Genomic DNA, 25,975 nt, shown 5'->3' on the forward strand with positions numbered 1-25,975 from the left:
CCACCAACTGGGCAGATTGAATGTGAGAGTTCGGGAAAGTGATTTCTTCCCTCTTTGGGATGGAACAACGAGGCGACGTTCATTCACAGAACGCAAGTTTCTGGAGGGCACATACATCTGCAGAAGTGAGAGCAGATATGAAGGAGCCAAGCTAACGGTCACTTTGTAAGCAAACATCAGAGCTTTGAATTTGATGCGGGCAGCAACTGGCAGCCAGTGCAAACGGGTGAGTAGCGGAGTGACATGTGCTCTTTTGGGTTCATCAAAGACCACTCGTGCTGCTGCGTTCTGAAGCAGCTGAAGAGGTTTGATAGAACTAGCTGGTAGCCCGGCTAGCAGAGAGTTGTAATAGTCCAGTTTGGAGAGAACAAGAGCTTGAACAATGAGTTGAGCTGTATGTTCAGATAGGAAGGGTCAGACCTTTCTGATGTTGTAGAGTGCGAATCTACAAGATCGAGCAGTTCTAGAAATGTGGTCAGAGAAGTTCAGTTGGTCATCAATTGTTACTCCAAGGCTTTTTACCATTTTGGATGCAGTGATGGTTGCTCCATCCATCTGGATTGAAAAGTTATGGTGAAGAGTCGGGTTGGCAGAAACTTCAAGCATTTCCGTTTTCGTGAGGTTAAGCTGGAGATGATGATCTTTCATCCAGTGTGAAATGTCTGACAGGCAGGCTGAAATGCGAGCTGGAACCGAGGGATCATCAGGGTGAAAAGAGAGGTATAGCTGGGTGTCATCAGCATAGCAGTGGTAGGAAAATCCATGTTTCTGGATGACTGTTCCTAAAGATGCCGTGTAGATAGAGAAGAGAAGTGGCCCAAGAACAGAGCCCTGAGGTACCCCAGTGTTTAGATGCTGTAGGTTGGACACTTCTCCCCTCCACGACACCCTAAATTGACCTGTCCGAGAGGTAGGAACTGAACCATTGAAAAACAGTGCCTGCGACACCCAGTGACTCAAGCGTAGATAACAGGATCTGGTGGTTTACAGTGTCAAAAGCAGCTGATAAATCCAGCAAGATGAGGACAGATGATTTAGAGTCTGCTTTAGCCAGTCTGAGATCCTCCACGACCGAGAGCAGGGCAGTCTCAGTTGAGTGGCCTTTCTTAAAGCCAGATTGTTTTATTTATTTCTATTGTTTGGACGCCACCCGCGTCTCATCTCTCCAACTCTCCCATCTATCTGTTCAAACATCTTGTGTCTCATTTGTTGTCTGTAACTTTCAATATACACTTGTAAATATTTAATATTCTTTCTATATACATATTTTTTTTGCATTTATTATTATTACTATCTTTGTATATAAACTCACTTTATTGCATTTAGTTAGTCTTGGTATTTTGTCCCTCACTTGTTGATATTGTGTTTGCTTGTGTTTCACCCAAAATTAATGTTACTCTCCTTCTCCTTGACTCACCATCTTTAAAATCCAATCAGCTCAATGTAGACAAGCCCCAAGAGAAACTATCGAGTTAAATTGGAAGTTATGCATTGCTAGAAAGGAAAAATGTGGTCTGCAGAAGAACATTTCTGAACACACAACCATGAAGCAGGAGGGAGAGTAACACTCCTGTCCTCCAAGAACAGAAAACTGAGGCTTGCAGTTTGCAATTGCTCACCAAAATCGGCCCAAATTGGAAAAAGGTTGCCTGATCTAATGCATCTTCATTTCTGCTGTGACATCTGGATGCTAGGAACAGTTTGGCATAAACAAAATGAAAACATGGATCCATCCATGTTTTGTATCACCAGTTAAAGCTGTTGGTAGTAGAATGGTGTGAGGGAGAACCTTTTTTGCACACTTCGGGCCCCTTAATAGCAATTGACCCTTTGCAGAGCCCCGTCCCCCTTCTTGCTGTCTGAAAAGCTTTCACTGGTTGTTGTTGTCACAACACATATCCATAAACTAAGGTTTCGTGGGCTGTCCTGGTCCAAGTTGATTGACAGCTGATGGTGAGGCAGTCCACATAAACTTATCCATTTCATACACTTCTATATGTTTCAGGAAAAGATTAAATACAGTCCCTGACAAAAGTCTTTTCACTTATCTATTTTGTAGAAACACCTGCTTTTAACCTGACTTTTAATTAATCAATTGGTGTTTGAAATAACTCATATGAAAAGCGGAAACCCTCTCAAATGATGTTTGATGCACTAAAATAAATTAGTTTTACTGAAAAAAGATTTATCATTTAATCAAGACAGAAAGGTCAAATTTTGGGAAGACAAAAGTTCTGTCGCCTTTACAGAAATTGAACAAATTTACTGCAAGTACAAAAATGTGTCAGCAAATGAAGTAGTGGCGCTATGAGATCCAAATTTATTATCTTGTATGACTTTCATGAGCTTGAAGAACTGCATCCATGTGGTTTGGCAAGGATTCATACAATTTATTGATGAAGTCAACAGGAATAGCAAAGAAAGCAGTCTTGCATGCCTCCCAGAGTTCTGCAATATTCTTTGGTTTCGTCTTCCATGCTTCCTCTTTCATCCTACCCCACATATGCTCAATGATGTTCATGTCTGGTGACTGGGCTAGCCAATCCTAGAGCATCTTGATCTTCTTCATCTTGAGGAACTTTGATATGGAAAGGAAATATTCAATGGAGCACCATCCTGCTGCAGAATTTGGCCTCTTTTATGGTTGAGAATATAAGAGGTAGCTAAGATTTCTTGGTATATTAGACTATTGGTGTTGCCTTCCACGCTGCAGATCTCTCGCACACCAGATACTTGATGTAACCCCAGACCATGATTTTTACACCACCAAAGCTCACAGTTTTTTGGGTGAATCTCGGATCCATGCAGGTTTCAGTAGGTCTCCTGCAATATTTGTGGCGACTGTGGTATAATTCAACAGAAGATTCATCTGAAAAATCCACCTTCTGCCACTTTTCCAGCGTCCACCTTTTTAGCAGGCTGTGGGCCCTGGCAAAAACCACACGGTTTTTCAATTGTCTTTTGTTTAGTGCTGGCTTCTGGGCACTGATTTGGCCATGGAGGCCATTTCGAGACAGAATCCGACAAACTGTTCTGGTTGACATAGGAACTTCAGGTGACCAGGTCTTGTGGAGCTCTGCTGCAGTGGAAAATGGACTGGCCTTGGATTTTCGAGCCAACAGTCCTCTTGAGCAGTTGTCTTGCAGGGACTGTCTGAGCTGGGCTTGTCAAAAATGTCTCCAGTCTCTTTAAAACTTTTTTTAATCCTCTGTACTCGACGCTGAGACACTTTGAATGTGTCTGCCACATCAGCAGTAGATCTGGTCTTCAGCCTCTTGATAAGCAACACTTTAGTCTCAGGGTGAATCTTAGATATGTTTTCAGGGGTCTAATTGCAGTTGATGTGACGGTCTAGTGTACTGGGGGTCTTTTTATACACACCTGAGATCTAATTGATCCATTATTAGTCATAGGTGAAGCTCATATGACAAGGCGACAACACTTACTGTATGTCTTTGCAAAAATTGACACAATGGGCTTTCCGAAGTCGGGAATATTAGAATTATTTTTTAACAGTTTCGTTTTGCACTGAAACATTATTAAACATTTGCACTGAAACATAACATGATCAAAATGAGCCATTTCTTATAAAAAAATCTTGATTAGAAATATATTTCTGCGGCACTTCAGGTCAATTTGTACACAAGCGACAAGACATTTGTTAGGGACTGTATATGCCCAGTCTGTCTGCATTGTAAATCCTATACGAGCACATCTTCACAATTTTTCATGTTAATCGCCGATGTTACTTTACTATGCCTGGGCAATCTGATTTTTCTGCTTGTCAGAGAAAGTTTCCCCGCAGTGACGGGGCACAGAAAATCAGTGTTAAGATTGGCTGGATGGATCGTCTGTCAATCTAACTTCCTGCAAAGGGTCAATTGTGCATCATTTTAACATCACACACCTTCTGAATGTTGTTGCTGACCATGTCAATTCCTTTTTGACCACAGTGAACCCATCTTTTACTGGCTATTCTCACTATGTGCCATGTCACTCACATAAATTAAACTCACATCATCTCAAACTGGTTTCTTAAAGACAACAAGTTAAATGGCCTCTACAGTCTCCAGCTCTCAATCCAGTAAAGCAGGATGCACGATGCTGTCAAATCAATATAGCCTGAAGTCTATGAGAAGTGTTTACAAATTTATGCCATGAAGAATAAAAGCCGTTTTAAAGGTGGTATGAAGTCCAAACTGGTACTAGCAAGGTGAACCAAATAAAACGGCTGTTTTTAGTTGAAAATTAGTTGTAATTAGAGTATGTTACTATTATAGGCAATTATTTGTGTTTTAAACAAGTTTGGTATTAAATTATTTTACAAATGTATAAAATCAGTGAGTGTGCGTGTTATACCACAGAAAGTATTATTTTACTTAAATGCTGAAGTACTTTAACATCCACCAAGTACCAACAAAAATATTGTATGTAGATGAATCAGCATAAATAAACAGTACTTACGTGTAAGCTTCAAAATCTCCATTGTTGATGGCCTCAATCAGCTGCTCCGTGATTTTAATGATCTCCTGCTTTCGTGCTGGTGATTGGAGAATAAGAGAAAGCACAAGGACTCAATCATATAGTTTTATCTGTGTCTGTCATTTAAAATCGAAAACCTATATTACGTTCCTAAACCTCTCATTCAGCGGTAAAGCACAAACATCTTTCAAACATCCTTGGTTTTAGCACAAGCACAGGTCTTGAATGACTTTTGGCTTTTAAACACTTCTGAGCTCAGCTGACTATAATGCACAAATGATTGACCCTTGAATGATCCCTATGGGTGGACGTTTCACCTAATATAATACGGGGAACTGCAGGGACTTTTGCAAAGCCAGAGGGAATGTCAGGACTTCTATTTAGAAAAAAAATACAGCAAATAATAATATTATATTTCAGTTACCAAGTACACTGTCTCAAACTTACACTGCTGCCTGTTTATGTTGCTGCCCCCTGCTGTTGTGGAGGCTGGAGCAGGTACAGCAGGCTCTAATTCAGGACAGGAGCTCTGACCTGAACTGCTCCAAGCAACATTCTTAACATCATGTGGTGGATCAGCTGCAAGACAACGGCACAAATAAACAAAACTGCAACTAAGCACACACGCATGCAAAGCCACGGCAAAACAAAAGTATGACAAACATAGAAAGCACTACATAGTGAGAGATATTGTGGACAGAATAGTATACTACCTATTTGGTTGCATTACATTATCTTACCTTTAGAATATAATGAGTAAACTGGCATCAAAGAACACCAGGAAAATGCTTTTAACAAAAGTTTGTATTTGGTTATAATGGTTCCTTGATGAACCTTCAACATTTAACCCTCCTGTTGACTTACGGGCAGTGCTTAATTTGTAAATGAATAATTCCTAGAACAAAACCAGGAAATAAATGTTACCAACGTCCTCTAAATAATTTCATTTTCCCCAGAACATGATGTCATTAACAGTGAAAGCGCAGAAAAGTGCATCACATTTCTGAATGGTTTTTAATTAATTCGTGCCATATAACATTATGGGTCAGTCATGGATAATAAAAACATGTAGCTACAAACTAAATCATATGAACAATTACTATTCAGTTCACTTCACTATTATGTGCCAAGTGAAAATAATAATTAAATAACTCGCTCAGTCTATTCTTCAAGAAGAGCCCACAGTTAGCTCTTGAGATCGCTTTGCTTCGGTCTCCCGCTATCCTGATCCATTTGCACAGTTTCATCTTCTCAAGATCTCGTCTGATCAGGCTCATAATCAGATTTACTCATGGTTTTAAAAAATGAAAATATGCGTGACTGCCTCTTTGCCATTTTGAAAATACAAATATTATTTAGGTTGGCCACTATGTCATTTTTTTATGCCATAAATTTTTTTTGGCATAAACAATCACTAACCAATGAGAGTGATTGTACACATAAGAAAGCTGATTGGCAGGAAATATTGTTGAGGGCCAATAGTTAAATGTGACTTTTGCTTTAACTTGTGCATGGTGACAACCGTCATGTGTGTGCACACACACAATCCACACAGCCTTAGCTTGCACTCATTCACAATCTCTGTCTCACTTTCTCACACACACGTAGGTATTCACCACACACAAGGTAATGCCGGATCTGTTAAAATAAATACCAGAACGCAAAACACGAATATCTGCCATTTTCCGGAACAGGATCCAGCTCAAATTAAGCACTGCTTATGGGTCAAAAATAGCCCAGGGACCATTTTGACAGCAGATAAAAACCTAAACAATGTTTTTGTAACTTTAAGTTTGGTGACCTATTCTAAAATGGCCCTAACAATGTAAAAAATAACTAATTTACTATTTTCCCTTTTATGAAGGCTGTACACAGACAACAAGAGAGTTAAATAATCCTCCCAATCAACAAAAGGTTGTTTTTAGTGAAAAAAAAAGTTTCTACGTTATTAAAACATTGGTATTTCTAAGAACTGTTCTCTGGGGAATGAAAAATAGTTATTCTAGTTATAAATAAGTTAGTATACTATTCCAAACATAGCCACAGTCACAAACTCATACATCTAGATCAGTTACTCTCAACAGGTGGGCCGGGCCTAAATTAAGTCTTCCTATATTAGCTATTATTTAGATTATACTTAATATCCAATTCTAAATTAAAATAAGCAAGAATAGAGAGCAAAATAAAGAACCACTGACCTCTATTACAGTGCGCTACATAAAATATTATTCATAATAACGACAACAAACCATGCTTAAACCAGTGCATAACGGTTCACAGCTTGTCACATGCACAAAAAACAGCAGAAATAAAGCCGGTAATTATATAATTACTGAATTTGATCAACAAAACACTCTAGCAGACATGATAAATATGTTTGAAAATCATCTAGAGGATTACAGTATGTCCAGCAATACTGCAACACACTGAATCAGAGAGCTGGCAGCGTTTGATTTAACAGTCCAGCAGATGGTGGCAGATCTCATCTCATGTTTTTTTTTTTTTTTTTTTTGTAAACAGAGACCTGCAGCAGTCTGGTTCAGTGGTTTGAGCAGTCACCAAACTTAGGCAGACAGACAAAGATGCAAACATATAGCCAGTGTTATGTTATCAATATACTACACAGTGGAATAAGCAGCAGGGGTTAATGAAGAGCACAAGAAGAGTAATGATCTAGGCACAGTGTGTGCATGTGTTGAGAGATGTACAGTCTCAGCATGAGCCCTCTGCTCATCTGTCACACTCAAAGTATTCAGTGTCACACAGATAAATAAATGAAAAGGTCACTCTGACTGAGAAGGTCAGTGCAATTCTTTCCATGTCAGGGGTGAGGACGCACACGAGTAAAGGGCAAAAATCAGACAATCTCGGTTCTTCAATGCACCAGCAAGTGCAAATTACAGCTGATAAAATGGCACATATTTAGTTTCTGATGAATGCAATGACTTAAGACAGTCATAAAAATAGAAATCACTATATTATCTTAAAGGGGTCATATCACAAGGAATACAAATTTCCTTACTCTTCAGAGTAATAAAAAAAAGCTTATACTAAAAAAAGAGCAATAAAAATTATTTACTAAGTAATAAATAACTAACAATCTAGGTAATAACAAGACTTTTTACACCTAAAAAACAAACAAAAAAAATTATAAATGTTTGTTTATTTTTACTAAGGTTTACACAAGAATGTTTTATATAATATAATATAATATAATATAATATAATATAATATAATATAATATAATATAATATAATATAATATAATATAATATAAAGAAAATATGTTTGCATTACAGCTGTGTTTGTGGAATTCATGCAGAAAAACTACATTACCCATAATGCTGTACAAAAAATTCCTCGGTGTGAGCTTAGCTTCACCCACTCCCATGAATCACTGCAAATAGTGTAGTATTCACTATGCTCTCAAAATACTGCAAGATTTGTACCTGTATATTTTGCTGTAAACTTTAAACATATTGTTTCTGTAGATATATATTACCATTAACAATAAACAATAATCAAAGTTGATAATATTATAACTCTCATCGAAGCTGGTTGGTTTGATCTGAGGCTTAAATGCTTTTGTTGCTAAAAAAACGTGAAAAGGCATTAAAATGTGCACAAAAATGATAATAAAAACTAAATACAATATATGGTATGACCCCTTTCACACTGATAGAAAACCACATGTCTAGGGTATTTGTCCATCTCAGCCAGATATATTAATGTAGTGCATTGAGTAATGAGAAGTGGAGAAAAGTGAGATCCTCTAGGTTAACAGTAGGAACGGAGAGTATGTGAGGTAGAGATCAGATGAGTCCAGCAGGGAGTTGGAGAAACAGCTGATAAGGTCACTGCTGTAGCAGTTGACTTACAGGCCGGTGGGCGGGGGGGAGAGGCCTCAGTCTGGGCCTGAGAAGCGGGACTGGGCTCCTCGGAGCCACTGCACAGGCTGACCACTGCACTGTCACTGCTAACCCCTCCCACCGACACTAACACACACAATCAGGGATAAAATGTCATTTGTTGTGGGAAGTTATACCACAAGTCTTTTTTCCAGTTTGTCTTTTGTGCTATATTTAAATGCTTAATGATTAAACAATTTGTATGAAAAATATCAACAGCATACACACAATGTTCTTGAACTTGACAAGCATTCAAATGAAAAGAAAGCAATTAGTCAAAGATAATGCTACACATTTTAAAAAGCCAAAAGTAAAAACCCCGAACTCTCCATTACCTCAGTTCAAGGACATGTTATACAACTGTTTGCGTTTATGTGGAGTTTGAGAAAAAGCTGAAAGACTTCTCTGTCTGGGACATATTTTCACCTTGGTATAGAATGTGAGATTTTTGGGCCTCTCTGCTATGACACAAGTGGATGGTTTGTGAGATTTAACCCTCAGAGTGCTACTAGTAGACAGTTATTTAAAACTAATAAACAATTTGGAAGGAATTAATATGATAAAAAGTCTCAATGCTCAATTTTAAAATATTTTCATATTCCTTTAAATATCCCAAACTCTTATCCGCCTAAAATCATGCGATAAGGTTATGATTATAGACACTACCGTTAAAAAAGCTTAGATCATTAAGATAACAAAAGGTTATAATTATTAATATTGTTTGATATTATTACAATTAAAAAATTATTATATTTTTTGTTTATTTTGAAATATAATTGATTCATATGATTTAAGACCAAATTTTGAGCAGCCATAGGCTTATTTCACGTGGCCACCATTTAAAAAATGAAAGCGAGGCTGCGGTGGGAAGAAACCCGGGAGTGTAGGATCAGCACTGTAAACATCGCAACAACATTCTGTGGACTACAAACCTCCAGCTGTTTCAAAATGCAGATATGGTGTAAACTTCACTTTAATATCATTCAGTAAGTTTAATTTAAACAATTCAAAGCATATTAGGCATCAAACAAAATCACAATCTCTTTAAGAGTAAGAGTTTTAAGAGTTCATGGCACCAGGTAAACACCATTGGGGATGCTTCCCTGCCTCAGCCTATGTAACCCAGTGAGTGATAAAACAATGCAGATCTCTGTAGCACACCCTCGTGTTGTCTGTAATAGTGTCCCGGTACTGAAATTTTAAAAACATCTATTTCTCGCTAACATTTTAGCGTGTTCTTAAATGTAACAGGATTGTTTCAAGTATATTAATTTCATTTTATTTTCCTCCTGTTTAATTACTGTTCATTTAAAAGTGTTTTGTGTTCACAATATAAATGTAAAAAGAGTCTGTAAAACGACAGTGGTTTCACCTCTTCTCCCCCTTCGGATTAACATCAAGGTGGTATAGTCCAAGCAGCCATACCTGTTGTACTTTTGTTTGAGTGGTCCTTTCCACCTTTTCCCTGAACTGAAGAGGTATGCTATACCTGTTCCACATTGAACTTATCACTGGTCGTAGATAACACACAAATACATATTTAAGTTTGATTTTAATCATTTGTTTTATTTACTGATGTAAAAACAATTAGTTATATTGTAGAATGTTATTTTTGTTGAGTGTAAAATTAATGGTACGAGCTGTCACAAACATAATAACATTCTCTGTGCAAGTATGCATTTATGATTTTACTATGTAATATGAGGACTGTCGCGGTTCATATGCTGGTTTTCGTAATTGTGAGTGTTATTTTTCACTTTCCCTTTTCTGTCTTCATGTCCTTCCGCGGTGCCTCTCGCTCCTTTCTTTTACACCTTTTCCCTGAACTGAAGACTACATTTAATGGTATGAGCTGAGGCTGCCGATCTGTCACAAACATAATAACATTCTCGGTGCAGACTCAAAATGGTGTCCTCTCGTTATTAACAACACAACGGCGATCAAAAAAGTGTACGGTTACATAAACACTGCTGGTTTGCCATAGTATTCACCAGTACTTAACAGAAATGACTGTGATTAGCCTTAAGGGTCATCAGTTCACCGCTCTTCACTGAGTGCAAACACAGGTACATGGACACTGGAGCGTTTTAAAGCCACGAAGATCAGTCAAGTAATCAGCAGATTGCTCATCTATGTTTGCAGTCAGTAAACATCGGTGAAGTGCAGTGAACTGATGACCTTCACAGTCAATCACAGTCATTTCTGTTGAGCACTGGTGAATACAATAGTAAATCAGTGGTGTTTGCTTTTAAATGTTAGCAGGAAATTGATGACTTCTTAAAAATTTCAGTACCAATTGGTGCCGAAATTCAGTATTGTGACAAGTCTAATATAGTAAAAGAATCAGTTCATTAACTTGAGTTTGATAAATGGCATCTAAAACGTGTGTTTGGAAAAGATAACGTTAGCTAACTAGTGCCATCTCCCTTAACTTAGCTGAAAATGAGGTCTGATATCTCTTTTTATTTTCCCTATCCATTCAGAACGGACCTTCGGGTCACAACGAGAAATCTGTGTCACTTTCTCTTCGCTGATAAGATATGCTGTAGAGCCAGGTACACAACGTTTCTTTATGACTCCAGGCCATACTTCCGGGTTTTCTCCCACAGCAGCCTCGATTTCGCTTTTAAAATGGCATGAAATCAGTCTATTGCTAGGCTTTTGTTTTAAACAATCCATCAAATATGCAGATCAAGATCTCAAGAAAAAAGATCTTATTATAAATGATGAAAAAACAGACACTGTGATACATTTTTACACACTGTTTTTGGATTGATGTAAAAGTATTTGTATGTAATTGATGTAAAATAATAAACATCAGCTTCTGTCCACACACAAAAGCTTTGGAATGGTAGTGTACATCTATAACAGTGCCTGGGTCTTTGACTCCAGTATATTGACGACTCTCAGTGTACCTAAAACATCAATGTCCAGTAATGAACAATCCTAAATCTCTACTGACCCATTAAATCTCTGCTTATATATAATGACCAAACACACAAGCGTATTTATCATATAACAGCTCTAAAAAGGCAACATACAAGCTCGGAATTTAGCAAAAAGGCCAATCGGATGATGAATGTCAGCAAGCTGGTGGATAATTGAGTTGAAGTGTAGTGTAATATTGCTGGGCTGTAATGAACCAGCATGTGACTCAATAGACAACACACTGAGATGTGATACGAAGGCTGAGGGACTCTCGCAAGGGCTATTTGTTGCCTGTAAAGGTCACTGCCTGTAAAGCCAATATTCCCTCAGATATTGTGTCCATTCGTTATACAAACATAAAACTTTGTGATTCATCAGTGTCATGGTAACGCTGGCATTCACAGCACGGCTCTCTTTCATTGCAGAGCTTGTGCTGATTCATGAGAGCAATCAGTCAGGCTGACCCTTGCTTTGCTTGATAATACTACATTACACTAGAGCTGACCAGCAATGCATCTACAGATGTCAAATCTATCTCACGCAAAGCCATTATCATCCCATGAATGTTCATTCTTTGCAAAGCAATCTAACGCTGAATCAATCACGGCTTGTATCAGTATAATATACTGATTCCCTCTGGCCCTCATTACCATTATTTCCTATTTAAGGGTTTGGAAAGACCCTGTTTACACCTGGTATTAATGTTAAACCAAAGCATTTTGTGATCTTTTCACAAGCTGGGTTTCCATCACCCTGTCTTAATGAGCATTTTAAAGTATTTCATGAGAAACGAGTGATGGAAATGGCAAATAAAAAAAAAAAACATCCTATAAGTGGCAAAAAAAACCCTTTTATGCCTGCTTGAGGAGTGTAAAATGGTTAATACGAATAATAGAAGATGGAAAAGCAGAAACTCATTCAATTTGTAGCACACGTGCCATGCAAATTGCATAAAATAGACTTTTATTCACATATTAACACCTTGAAAAGAGGTCAACTACCTGCTTTTATACATATTAAGCAAGCAAGCTTAACTGAGCTTCAGTTTATCACATTTGATGAGCTTTGTGTTTGAGCACTGATCAAATGATGTTTATCTGAATAAAAGCATAGTAAATAAGTAAATAAGTTCATCAAATAAAGTTTAATTAATAAATAAATGACTCAATTTATGTGGGTTTTATTAGCTCTTAAATAACTTTGACGCTTCAAAGGTCAGGTAAAATGGTCAGAAATCTGCCACGTTGCATAACAAATATGTTCATTTGTGTCTTAAAGTTGAATGAAATCTTAATAGGTTTAAAAAAATGATGATAAAAAAAATAAATACAAAAACACAGTTCATAGTAGGGCTGCATGATATTGGAAGAAAACTGACATTGCAATATTTTCATTTACTGTGATACATATTGCGATATACAATATTTCAGGTCGATTGGGATGGGTAAGTACATTCTGTAATATGATTTAAAAATGACAAACAAAGTTAAATATAACAGAAACAAATAAACAATGATTTATGTCAAACAGTATTCACAAACAAAAACTAAATAATCACTGTATAATACTATGTTTTTATAAAAAAAACTCTGAAGGTAAAATTTTAAATGACTCCGCTATGTTAACTAATGTCTGGTCAACTATAAACCCAATTACATAGCAGATCTCTGTGATGTGACTATTGCAGACTTGCATATTGCAATATTGATGCTGAACCGATGTATTGTGCAGCCCTAGTTCATAACTATTTTACATTTGATAGTTGATGGCAGATATCATAAGAACTGTCATTTGTGCATACAGTACATCCCATTGACACTTAAATGTAGGACCTTTATGTTTATTTTTCATAAATTCATGTTTCTCTACACATTATTTTGCTACATTAATCCTATGATTTATTGTACATTTATTCAACACAATTTGTGACTTTTTTGAATGCATTTCAGCCATTTGTTTATACAATAGCAGCATTTTGGGGGCCTAAAAATCTACTGTCTATGTCTCCGTGTAAATTTTAGAAGCATAATTTTGCAGAAATGGTAATGCCATGTTCATGTACAGTTGAAGACAGAATTATTAGCCCCCCTTTGAATGTTTTTCCCTTTTTAAATATTTCCCAAATTTTCACAGTATGTCTGATAATATTTTTTCTTTTGGAAAAAGTCTTATTTGTTTTATTTCAGCCAGAATATTTTTAGGTCAACATTTTAAGGTCAAAATTATTAGCCCCTTTAAGCTATATTGTTTTTCGATAGTCTACAGAACAAACCATCAGTATACAATAACTTGCCTAATCACCCTAACCTGCCTAGTTAACCTAATCAACCTAGTTAATCCTTTAAATGTAACTTTAGCTGTATAGAAGTCTTGAAAAATATCTAGTCAAATATTATTTACTGTCATCATGGCAAAGATAAAATAAATCAGTTATTAGAAATGAGTTATTAAAAATATTATGTTTAGAAATGTGTTGAAGAAATCTTCTCTCCATTAAACTGAAATTGGGGAAAAATAAATGGGGCTAATAATTCTGACTTCAACTGTGTATATAATAAATTTAATACACACAATAATTAATGGCATCCAAAAATATTTCGGATGCCATTAATCGTCATTATTCTTTGCCCAGTACTACTTTCATACATTGTTTTTGTAAAGAAACCTTAAATTTGACAAGATACCTTATATTTGATTTATTGTACACTACATGATCACAAAATCAGACACTGTCCTCTGTCCTATCACAGAACATATTTAAACATCAGGTGTAAACAGGGCCATTGAAATTCTAACTAATAATCTGTTCTTTCTTTAAATATGCGCACACATACAGCAGTCAACATTTGAAGTGGATCATCAGCAAGTTGCCCTAAAACTATTGAACAACATCCATTCTTGTCTTAGGACAATTTAAAAAAACTATGTTGATCCACTTCAAATGTTGACTATTGTACATGTAGTAGATCCAGCAATCTCATAGATGAAGAGAAAGACATGCAGAGTACATGAAGAGTTGATATTGTACCTTTCCTACCTTTCAGGTCCTCCTCTTCTGTGGTGTTACAGCTCTCTGTAGAGCCCTGTGATGAGAGAGACAGAGAAAAAGACAATGGGCAAGATGGAGACACAGTCAGATAAAGGCGGGAAGACAGGAGAAGAAGTACAGAAACAAAGTCTAAACACCAAGTCTATAAACTATAGTACACACACTGTTAATCAGCAAATACACACACATTAAAAATCACCAGCAAGCACAGATAAACCCCATCATCACACACACAGAGAAACACACCAAGCCCTGCACAAACCAGCCAAACGAGCAAGAGGGAAGCCCCTGTTTTGAGTGTTATTTGTGAATGTTTGAGGTTGTGGCTTTTGAAGTAGCTCAAACTGAATGGCAGAGCTAAAAGAGCTGGCTTACCTTGGTGCCATCGGCTGGATTGTGCACGACTGTGGTCTGTGGTTCCTGGGGGGAGGCAGGAGAGAGTTTACCATGCAACGCTGAGGGAACTCAACTAGCATGAGGACACTGGACTATACCAGCATGACGGACAGGAGCCAGAATGAACATCCAACACTGACACATTTCCCGTAAGTCAGCAACATGGATACAGTGGCCCCAAAAGTTTCTATGCACTCTTACTCTTCTGACACTTTAGTAATGTTTGAAAATTTGTCAGTAAATCAGTCTGACTGATAATGGGTGATAGAAAGAAACAGCAATAAATACATTCATTTTAATAATTGATGAAAACTAACTTTGTTGTATAAAATTTTTTTTAAATGCATTAAAGCAATCAAACAAGTAAAAGTATTCTTTAAAATAAGGCCCTTTGTTTAGTGTTGTTTTATGTACAGTTGAAGTCTGAATTATTAGCCCCCCTAAATTATTAGCCCCCCTGTTTATTTTTTCCCCAATTTCTCTTTAACGGAGAGAGGATTTTTTCAACACATTTCTAAACATAATAGTTTTAATAACTCATTTCTAATAACTGATTTATTTTATCTTTGTCATGATGACAGTAAATAATATTTCACTAGATATTTTCAAGACACTTCTATACAGCTTAAAGTGACATTTAAAGGCTTAACTAAGTTAATTAGGTTAACTAGGCAGGTTAGGGTAATTGGGCAAGTTATTGTAGAACGATGGTTTGTTCTGTAGACTATCGAAAAGAAATATAGCTTAAAGGGGCTAATAATTTTGACCTTAAAATGGCTTTTAAAAAATGTAAAACTGCTTTTATTCTAGCCGAAATAAAACAAATAAGACTTTCTCCAGAAGATAAAATATTATCAGACATACTGTAAAAATGTCCTGGCTCTGTTTAACATCATTTGGTAAATTTTAAAAAAGAAAAAAAAAATATCAAAGGGGGGTTAATAATTCTGACTTCAACTGTATATAATAGGTGTTTTAGTAATCGGTGTTGGACGATCAATATATTAAATTAATAAAGCTAACAATAATGTTTAATAAGCACAAATAACAATGCATTAAAGGGAGAGTTCAGCCAAATATGAAAATTATCTCATCATTTATTCTTCTTCATGTGGTTTTAAACCTTTATGTGTTTCTTTCATCTGTTGAAAAAAACAAACTTTCCAAAATAGGAAAAAATGAATATAGAAGTCAGTGGGTCTTGGAAAACTGATTTTTTTTAACACATCTTCTTGTCTTCAACAGAAAAACGAAACTCATATATATGTTTAGAACAAAAGAAAAAGTTAATGATGATAGAATGTTCGTTTTTGGGCGAATTTTCCCTTTAATTAATTGATAGAATCAGTAAACAAACAAAATGCATCTATTTGTTTGTTGTTATTCATATTAAATAAATAAATAAATGTGCTACATTAAAGATGCAGCAGGTGATCTGTTGAAATGCTAGCCGTTAGCATAATAGCTTTGAAAACACAGTCCCTCCGCTGCCGTCTAAAGCCACTCCTCCTGACATCACGAATGCGCATCTTAAAGATGACAGTAGACAGCACACTACTTTATAATACTACAATTCCGAACGAAAAACTGTATTATAACAAGCACATTTTTAGTTGCAAGTAAAACTTGTCATAATGTGCAATATTTCACGCATGCAAGGAATGCTGGTCTCACTCTTTCACGCGCTTTGTCCTAAAGCCACTACTGTGTGCTTAGTGGTTGGCCGGCAGCATGCAGGAATTACACTTATTACTAAGCCATACTTACACTTAAATGCTATTTCAGACTGAATATTCAGAGTAGCACAGTAAACATTATAGGAAGCGCGTTACAGGTTGTCATTGTATAAAAATGAACGAATATGATGTGAATATGTGGAGTAGTGGTATTTACTTATGTTTTGTTATCAAACTAAACAAAAATCTACATTATCGGTGCTGTAAAAGGATCTTATGAAATTGAAAATAGTCACATCAATCTTTCACCGGAGTATTTCAGTAGCTGAACAACACTTCTGTGCATTTAACCCATTCGTAAAACAAGAAAGTCTATATGAGCTTTGTGTGAATAAAATGGTTTTAAAACATAACATTACCTGTCTAAAAGAAATACTTTAGCCATGGTGTCATCCTTACTTCAGCGCGCAAAAGCAACTCCGATATTAATTCAGGATTTTAAAGTTTTGATTCAACATTTGTTTTTACTGCTCTCTTCCTCTCGCTTGCAAATGAATGCGGTGCACATGCTCGCGCAAACGGCGGATTTGCGTGAACGGGGTGTGCAGATGTACAAATCTACATTAGTTGAGACAGTTTGGGCTACTTATAAGAATTATGGGAATTATCGGCCTGACAAATTTTAATTGGAGGAACATTTTTCAGTCTTATGCCTTATTCAAAATATAAAAATACATATAAATACATTTAGATCATTTACTTTAATCATTACTATTGGAATGTGAAGAGACTTTTAACCAGCACAACAAAAAAAGTTACTCACCTACTGCACCTTAAATATTTCTTGGATTTGTGTTTGCTAACGTTTGATAATCAAAAAAATCTATAAATAAATCGTAAGTTAAGCTAATTAAAAGTAAATTAAGTATAAATCAAACAAAAAATAACAAAGTGATTTTTCTATTATTTCTAAATACGTTTTGAGGCCACTATATACAAACTACAATATTTTGTAAAAGCATCTGAAGGTCAATGGATGTGCAAGCAATGTTTGAGTACAGTTAACCACAGAAACACAGTGGAAAAGCAAGTGTTAATTAGACTTGAGAAGTCTCTCTCCAAGACCAGCCCCAGTCACCGACAGCACAGACAAAACAGAGATGATTAACACCACACAAACAGTTCGCTTTCAATGCAATCACAGTACTGTATGTTATTTCTCCTGAAAACACAGAGCATTGATTCCACTTCTGCACACACACACACACACACACACACACACACACACACCCACCACATATAAACAAACAGTCTTGCACACTAGATCCTACCAGCACTAACACAACACCCTCTAATAAGCAACCTGTCAACGCAGACTTGAAGATGCAGTCCCTACATGCTGAGAGCCAATTACAACTTCATTTCCTACAACTGCATTTCAGAAAAACACATCATCGCCTGTCAGACCAAGCTACTTCCAGGTGTGGACTGGTCAATCATACTGTAAATCATGAGGAAAAGAGTGGCCAAAAGTCTGAGACCTTATTGAAAATGTAAAAGAAATTGAAGAAAACTGTCAAAATAAGTAAATAAATACAAACATGAAATTAAAATCAAAGGAAGACAAAATTAATTATCTCAAATACTGAAATTACAGGGCGTTCATCCAAAAATGTTACATTTCTTGGCCTCAAGTAGTTCCAAACATTTATGAGTTTCTTTTTTTGCTGAACACAAAAGAAGATATTTTAAAGAATGTTGGAAACCTTTAACCATCGACTTCAAAACAATATGGAAGTCAATGGTTACCAGTTTCCAACATTTATCTAAATATCTCCTTTTGTGTTCAATAGAAAAAAGAAACTCCAAAAGGTTTGTGACGAGTGAAATAAAAAAGTCAATTAAAATCAGTTTTGGTTGAATGGCACATCTAATATTTCATTTATATTTATTGTATAAGATATTGGCCACAAGTATTGTGCCATTGTTGATCGCTGCCATCTTTCCATATTAGTTATTGTTTATACAAACAGTGTTAAACCTCTATTGTAAATTTTAATACTCATAATTACAAACAACAGTGTTAACAAATCTATCAATTCAACATTTTCATTTCAATCCCTTTTTAATCACATTCACATGCAAATAATGAGTAATGATCTCAGACTTTTAGACCCCACTGTTCCTTGACTGGATGTGTGTTTACTGACTGAATTTGAGCATGTCTTTATTGTAGCATTCATTATATCCTGACATTTGTCAATTGGGTACCAATAATGCAAAACTTGGGACTGCATCTTCAGAACAAACAGAGCAGCTCTGCTTCCTGACATAAAATGATCCTGTTTTACCCTTGGAGACTCGACTGTGAGATTAAAAAAGGGCTTTTTACATGAACATGACCAGATATTAAAGAAAAAGCAAAGTTATTTGTACATGATTTGTCTGTTAGGGTGTCTCCTGCGAGTTTGTTTGGGTAAAATAGGAAGTCAGAAGAATAATCCACAGGCACAAACCAGATGTTTTAGTTCAACTCATCAAAAAGCATGAGTAACGTCACACATCTTCATCTGAGTGGATTGAGTGATGAGCGGTGGAATCAAAACAACAGGTATGGGACAAACTGATAATGCATTTTACTAAACAAAGCCTAAGAGAAGGAAAGACTATGGGTGAGTTAAATAAAAAAGGTTAAGATGAAGTACCATTGGTGCAGTGGATGATATGCTGCTGTCTTTGGTGCTGCTGCTTACTACACTGTTTTTGTTGTTGTTTGTCTGTGGCTGGGTAAAACAAAAAAATAACAATGACAACACAAAATGATTTCTGTTCAGTGCAGTTCAAGAACCGACAGCCTGAGCTCTTGACACGTCCAAAAGCCATAGTACAGCATGAAAGGGGACCTGTGTGGGTAAATGTGCTTACAAGTAAAGTAGAGGACCCTTCAGTAATGTGCCCTTTAACAATTCACCTTCAATAATTGAGCAGTTTGAGCTATATTAAAATGATTAAAAGGCAATCAAATATATGCACTTGCTTCCTTGAGACATACACTGATTTTACAAACTACTAATAGTGCAGAGCGCACAAAATAAAACACAGCATTTCTGTAAAATTATTACATTATATTTCTTGATTATAAACAATAAACAGTGGGCTTTGCTTAAGAAGCCAGTAAGCCTCACAATCATATTCTTTATTGTTATACACTCACTGGCCACTTTATTAGGTACTTTTAGGCCACTTTTGCCTTCAGAACTGCCTTAATTCTTCATAGCAGATTCAACAAGGTACTGGAAATATACCTCAGAGATTTTGGTCCATATTGACATGATAGCATCACGCAGTTGCTGCAGATTTGTTGGCTGCACATCCATGATGTGAATCTCCCGTTTCACCACATCTCAAAGGTGCTCTATTGGATTGAGATCTGGTGACTGTGGAGGCCACTTGAGTACAGTGAACTCATTGTCATGTTCAAGAAACCAGTCTGAGGTGATTTGCGCTTTACAACATAGCGCGGAAGTAGCCATCAGAGAGTCATAATGAGATGGATATGGTCAGTAACAATACTCGGATACTCAGGTAGGCTGTGGCGTTTACACGATGCGCAATTGGTCCCAATTGGTCCAAAGTGTGCCAAGAAAATAGCCCCCCCCCCCTTTCCCCACCATTATACGACCACCCCACCATTATACGACCACCAACAGTCTGATCCATTGATAAAAGGGCAGGATGGATCCATGCTTTCATGCTGTTGGCGCCAAATTCTGACCTTGAAATTCTGATGCTCGGTTTGAACTGCCGTAGATCATCTTGTCCATGTCTATGTGCCTAAACGCATCGAGTTGCTGCTATTTGATTGGCTTATTAGAATTTTTTGTTAACGAGCAGTTAGACAGGTGTACCTAATAAAGTGGCCAATGAGTGTACTACTGTATATCAATTGGCAGTGTGGTTTTGGAGTGGTTTAATAATCCAAAGCTATGCAAAAGTATTTTTCTTTATTTAATGTTACTACAACAACCAATTCAGTATATCTGTTTTTTAAAAATCATTTAACAGTTTCTACATATTTCAATAAATGCAAAAAGATAGATTCAACACATCCTCCAGTGCCAAAAGCAAACATCAAAATCAAAGAAATCTTTCAAGGCTTCAGAATTTGATATTTGCAGAAATATTAGATTATACTTGTTGGCACAGTCTAACTAGAGCCCAGCGTTACTGTCAGGAGCTACGAGACCCTGATAGTCCACTAGTGCATGCAGTGAAAAGCTGGAGCGAGAGGAGTTTAAGCTCAGACCTCTGACTCGGTGAATCAATGCAGCAGGGTTACTTAAGATTAAAAAAAGAACAAAGACTGACTATAGGAAAGAAGGAAGAGAGGAAAAATGTTCAAGAATCCATAGAGAAAGATTTAAAAAGGGTAACAAACACTGAGCAAACAAACGGAAGCAAAAAAGCACCCAAGAATTGCTCATCCTGTTCAACTACAGCCAAAGAAAAAATATATGTGTAACAAACACACTAATAATAACAGTTGCTGAATTCTATATTAAACGTCGAGAAAAAAAAGCTTTTAAAATTGTATAACTTGTCGACTTGTTAAGTGCACCGACATATAGCACCATGGTGCTCACGAGTTTAATTCCCGGATCGAGGTCCTTTGCTGATCCTTTCCCTCTCTCTGCTCCCAATGGTTTCTTGTCTGTAACCTCCACTATCCTATCCCAATAAAAGATGAAAAACTCCTGAAAAATTATTATTATTAAAAAAAAAAAAAAAATAGTACAACTTTGTTTAAGAATTATATACTAAAAAAATCATGGCAGCCAAAAGGTGGTAAAACTAAAGTAAATATGCGCAGAAATTGTCTGAACCTGATGGAGAAACTCAAGACATGAGAAATGTGGATTTATGAACAGAGGTCTGAAGGGTGCTTATTAGATATTAAAAAAACTGAAATCACCACCATATCCACCTGCTGCTGATGTTGCCATTTACTTTCAATTGTTTCAAAAGAGAAACTGAGGAAATTCGCAAGGGTAGTAGTTAAAAAATGGGTCTTTTTAAAAAAAAGAGGAGTAGACTACATTTGATATTTTCATTATCGTAACAAGGGGCTCTTCACTTGTTCTTAGGACACAGGCACTGCAGCTATTGCTATGGCAACAGAAATGGCCTGGTGCACTATGGACTGTGGGAAAAGGGAGTTCGGTGAGAGAAAGCCGGTTTGTCTGTGTCTTTACACAGTCTGCTCCAATAGCATTTCAATTCTCTCTTGCCTACCCAAGAGCACCAAGTACAACTCCAATACCCAAATCCTTTCAGAAAATGCAATAAAATCAATCAACACTTTTAAAAATTGACAAAAGTACAAAGAAATTATTGATTTTATTGAATTTTACAAAAATATCCAACGCTATCTCAAGGCAAATTGTAACTTTTCAATTTAGTAGCGCGTATGAATAATGCGTATTCATTTGAATAATCTCATTGAGGGCTGAGGTTTGGGGAACGCCTCCTTATAAAAATCTTACATTTTCATATGAATTAAAGGGCACCTATTTTACCCCTTTTCAAGATTTAAGGTAAGTCTTTTGTGTCTCCAGAATGTGTCTGTAAAGTTTCAGCTCAAGACACCGACCATATTGTTTATTATACCTTTCAGAACATTGGGATTTTCTGCTATGAACACTATGTAGCTGTTTTTGTGAACTGTGCCTTTAATGCTGGTTCTCCCCGTCCACCGTTCCCACATGCCTGTCAGAGTGTGCCTCAATCTCCACCTCGGCTGCGTCAGATAAACAGCACAGTGACAGACATGAAGCAGATTTCACGTAACCAGGGCTTAATTTGTGCCGGAACACGCCTGATCCGGATCCCGCACCTCTGAAATCTGATTCGGCACCTCATTTTACCAATCCCCCTACTCAACCGCCCTCCTCCCCCATCCACTGTTCACTTTCACTTTCTTCCGCTACTCCACAACCCTCTTTACGTTCGACCGCGACTTGTAGAGTTGCAACGATGAGTCACACACAATGTTGTTACAAAGTTCACGCACACACAAAGAGACACACACAGCGCGCGTTTAACTTTGCACTGCTTTTGCACGGCAAATGTGACTGGATACACGTTAATATCCACTGCTGTACGCATATCCGTTATGTTAATGTACAAAATAAACTTGATTGAACGTCCACAAACCGGGATTGAAGCATCTTCGTTTATACTTGTTCTGACATGCGACTGTGGTAATAAAGTTGGTAAAATCACTGTAATTCATTACAAACATGCACTATTTTAAAAAGGTTTTAAACTTGTAAAACTCATTCTTGATCAAATTTGATGATGACTGATGATCACAGAGAGCTCAACAGAGCCTTTAATTGATATGATTATACATGTTACTATGGAGACATGTTAATTTACAGCAATTGGGTGAGCAGGGAAACCGCACTGCTACATCATGTCGCCTCAAAATGGGAGAGATTTGGATCCTATTTTAACATCAGGAAATTAAGTAAAAGAGATAATTATTGTGTTTATATCACTCCAATATGACTATGGACACACTATGCCTACACAGTTCTGTCCAAACAGCTCCCAAAAGATGATTTTTATTATAAGTGCCCTTTAAATCATGTGACTTTGTATGAGTTATCCACTTTTTCTGTCAATAGTTGTGTTTCCTCATGAGATTAGGCTGAAATACCCCATTTATTTGGATATTGGGGTTATGAGAATCCACTGTCCACTCTTCTGAGAAATCTTCGGCCCTGGTTTACATGCCACTGACTCTAAAGGTCTATGAAAGCTGGAGGAAGCTCACAGTGTATCAAGGGCTTCCAGAAGACAGATCAAGCTTCGGTCAAGGAGAAAAAAAACAAAACCCTGTTCTGGCTGACAAAGAAAGCACTGAGATGTGATGGTAATGCGAGAGGAATGGGCTTACAACCGTGTGTATGTAATAAACCAGAGTTGAACTGGTGAACATGACTCTATGGATGTTTGATGATCTCATGAATCACAAAACCCTGCGACGAGACAAAAAAGACCCAAACAAACTCTCGAGCATCTCAACCAAGAAAAAAAAGAGAGAGAGAGCGAGAAAGTGTTGAGGGAGAGTAAGAAAAAGGGGAGAGACACGGAACAGATCTCACCATCAAATAAACACTGGAGCTTGACTTCCTTTTCTGAACAGGGTGAAACAGAGGAGGGCAAAAACAGGGAAGCATAGAAAACAGGCCAGTGAACACAGAAAAAAAAACTCAAGCTGCTAGTTAGATCCCACAGAGAAGAAAGAGAGAGGTAAAAAATAAACAACCACAAGAAGTTGCAAAGCCACGTTGGAAGTGACAAGAGAAACTGTTGAAAGCTGTTAAACTGCTGTTTGATTTTTGTGATAAGAGTTTGTCTTTGTTTTGGTGTAATGCTGGCAATTCACTGCATGCACAGAGATGGCCCAGGGTTGAGTTAGTCGCTCTGCTTCAACACAATTTACTGCAACTCAAGACTAACAATTATCAGTTTCCATATGCAGAACGTATTATTATTTTTTTTTTTAATTGAAGATCACATTGTATGATTGTAAGCAGCTGCAAACCATTTGCTGGTTAGACTGACTGTCAGTTCTGCATTTAACGTCCTTATAAAGGAGGAAAATAAATATTACAGACAAAAATATTTCAAATGTAATCTAGGGAAGAATTGTGCATTTGTTTATGATACAGAAACCTATTATATTTTACGATGCCAATGAGGAAGAGGTTTAGAAATGGGGCTTACCTTCACGCCATCAGACTTTTTGTTCAGTAAGCTTTTGCATGCTGAAACATGAGAGAAGATAAAACACAATCGTTTAAGCAGTTGATCTACAAACATTTGCTTGTTGTTTTTGTAACCAGGGCTTGACGTTATTTTTTGATCACCAGCCACTGTGGCTAGTAGTTTTCCAACGTAACTAGCCACTTGCCATTTTGACTGGCCACACTTTTGTTGTTGGGAAAATATATTTTACATGCATAAAATTTGACTTTGGCATTCTAAAATGACTTGCTTTAGATTTTGTGTTATTTCCACAAGCCTCCTCAATCATTTCACTTTTTTGTGTTGTGTATGAGCTTGCTCAGTGAGCATGGGCAAATGGGTTTTGGTTTTATAGCGTCACATTGCAATTCGTTTTATTTTGCATGACTTTTCAGGGCTTAACACTTAAGAATTATTTTCTCAAATTTTATCACAATTTTCTCTGACCACACCAAAAATAAATAAGTATTTCTTAGCCACAATTTTAAAATAATGTGTCAAAACAAGCAAAATATAGCTGTATAGGTGCGTTTTTTACTCAACAGATTTTACTTTAAAAAAACAAAACAAATAATTGACATTTTAAAAAATGTTTGCCATGCATCTAAAATAAGAAACATGGTTAGGCCAATAATAATCTGTTCAAAGAATGGTTAAAGCGAAAGTGGCAACTGGTCAAAATGGCTAGTGGGAGAATCTGTCTAACCTGCCACAGCTCAAATCTACCCACATTTGGCAGGCTGGCAGGTGTTAATGTCAAGCCCTGTTTGTAGCTAAAGCTAGAATTTGTTGTGGGTAATTGAAATAAAGGCAAAATTAATGATGAACGTAAACTAAAACAAAAGACAAACCTAGAAACGTAATTAAATTAAAAATTAAATAATTTTACATTGAAATACTAAAACAATATGAATATGATGAATATAAAAACTAATAAAAATAATTAAAACACATTTAAAAGCTGTTTTCTTAATCAACAATAATGATTTTCCATTACTCAATAAAATGTAAACAATAACTAATGTTTTAAGTTATATCAGCAATTATTTTTAAATTAATTATTTAATAATTATGTTAGCTGTTAAATTCATTTTGTTAGATGGATACCTTAATTTAATAATAATAATAATAATAATTTTAATATTTTTTAAAAGTACAATAATGAAAATATTAACAAATAATATAAAGTGATCAATAAATAATGCTGAATTGACACTGGTAGAAACAAGTCACATGACAGGGAGTGAAAATGTCACCCAGACCCACAAAACAAACACACACCAAAGCCCTGGTTCTACATAACATGGCTAGAAGATTCTCTTCACCAAGAAATGTGAAGGACCACCACAGTTTGGTGAGAAACACATTTTAGGAGCGCATCTCATGCTGTTTTCTCAGAAACGTGGATTGAAAACAAATATAAACAATTAAAACAAGAATGATGAAAACACAATGGACATGACTAGACTTTCTAAACACCATCTCAAAGTCCCTTACCTTCAAAGGTAGATAGAGGTAGGAAAGAATGCAAAAAGGGAAAGAGGTAAGATAAATCAATCAAAAGATTATTCAAAAGAAAAACAGCTGTGGCAAACAAAACAATCAAGCAAATCAAAGCATAACTGGAGAATTTTTTGTTCATGCTGGGTCCATGCTGTGCAGAGGCATCTCCTGCGTGGCCTGCTGTCATCATCTCTCCTGCACACGACTCCATGCAGATCT

The 25,975-nt window shown here is 36.5% G+C and overlaps 1 protein-coding gene across 27 annotated transcripts in view; it reads right to left on the reverse strand.

Moving 5' to 3' along the window:
• Positions 1 to 25,975, reverse strand: part of camk2g2 (calcium/calmodulin-dependent protein kinase (CaM kinase) II gamma 2) — a 124,839-nt gene that overhangs the window by 6,358 nt on the left and 92,506 nt on the right. For 2 of the 27 annotated variants that reach the window (XM_056470591.1, XM_056470585.1), the window contains 7 exons: positions 24,233 to 24,273; positions 19,144 to 19,221; positions 14,742 to 14,786; positions 14,346 to 14,400; positions 8,360 to 8,476; positions 4,930 to 5,061; positions 4,465 to 4,540 (listed from right to left, as the gene is read on the reverse strand). In XM_056470591.1, coding sequence (XP_056326566.1) covers positions 4,465 to 4,540; positions 4,930 to 5,061; positions 8,360 to 8,476; positions 14,346 to 14,400; positions 14,742 to 14,786; positions 19,144 to 19,221; positions 24,233 to 24,273 — 544 coding nt within the window. Of the gene's footprint in view, positions 1 to 4,464; positions 4,541 to 4,929; positions 5,062 to 8,359; positions 8,477 to 14,345; positions 14,401 to 14,741; positions 14,787 to 19,143; positions 19,222 to 23,607; positions 23,641 to 24,232; positions 24,274 to 25,975 lie in introns of all 27 variants that reach the window. The other 25 variants (XM_056470597.1, XM_056470592.1, XM_056470600.1 and 22 more) reach the window with 19 other exon arrangements.

The sequence above is a fragment of the Danio aesculapii genome, chromosome 13 (genome assembly GCF_903798145.1).
Source record: "Danio aesculapii chromosome 13, fDanAes4.1, whole genome shotgun sequence".
In the NCBI taxonomy this organism is placed as follows: domain Eukaryota; kingdom Metazoa; phylum Chordata; class Actinopteri; order Cypriniformes; family Danionidae; genus Danio; species Danio aesculapii.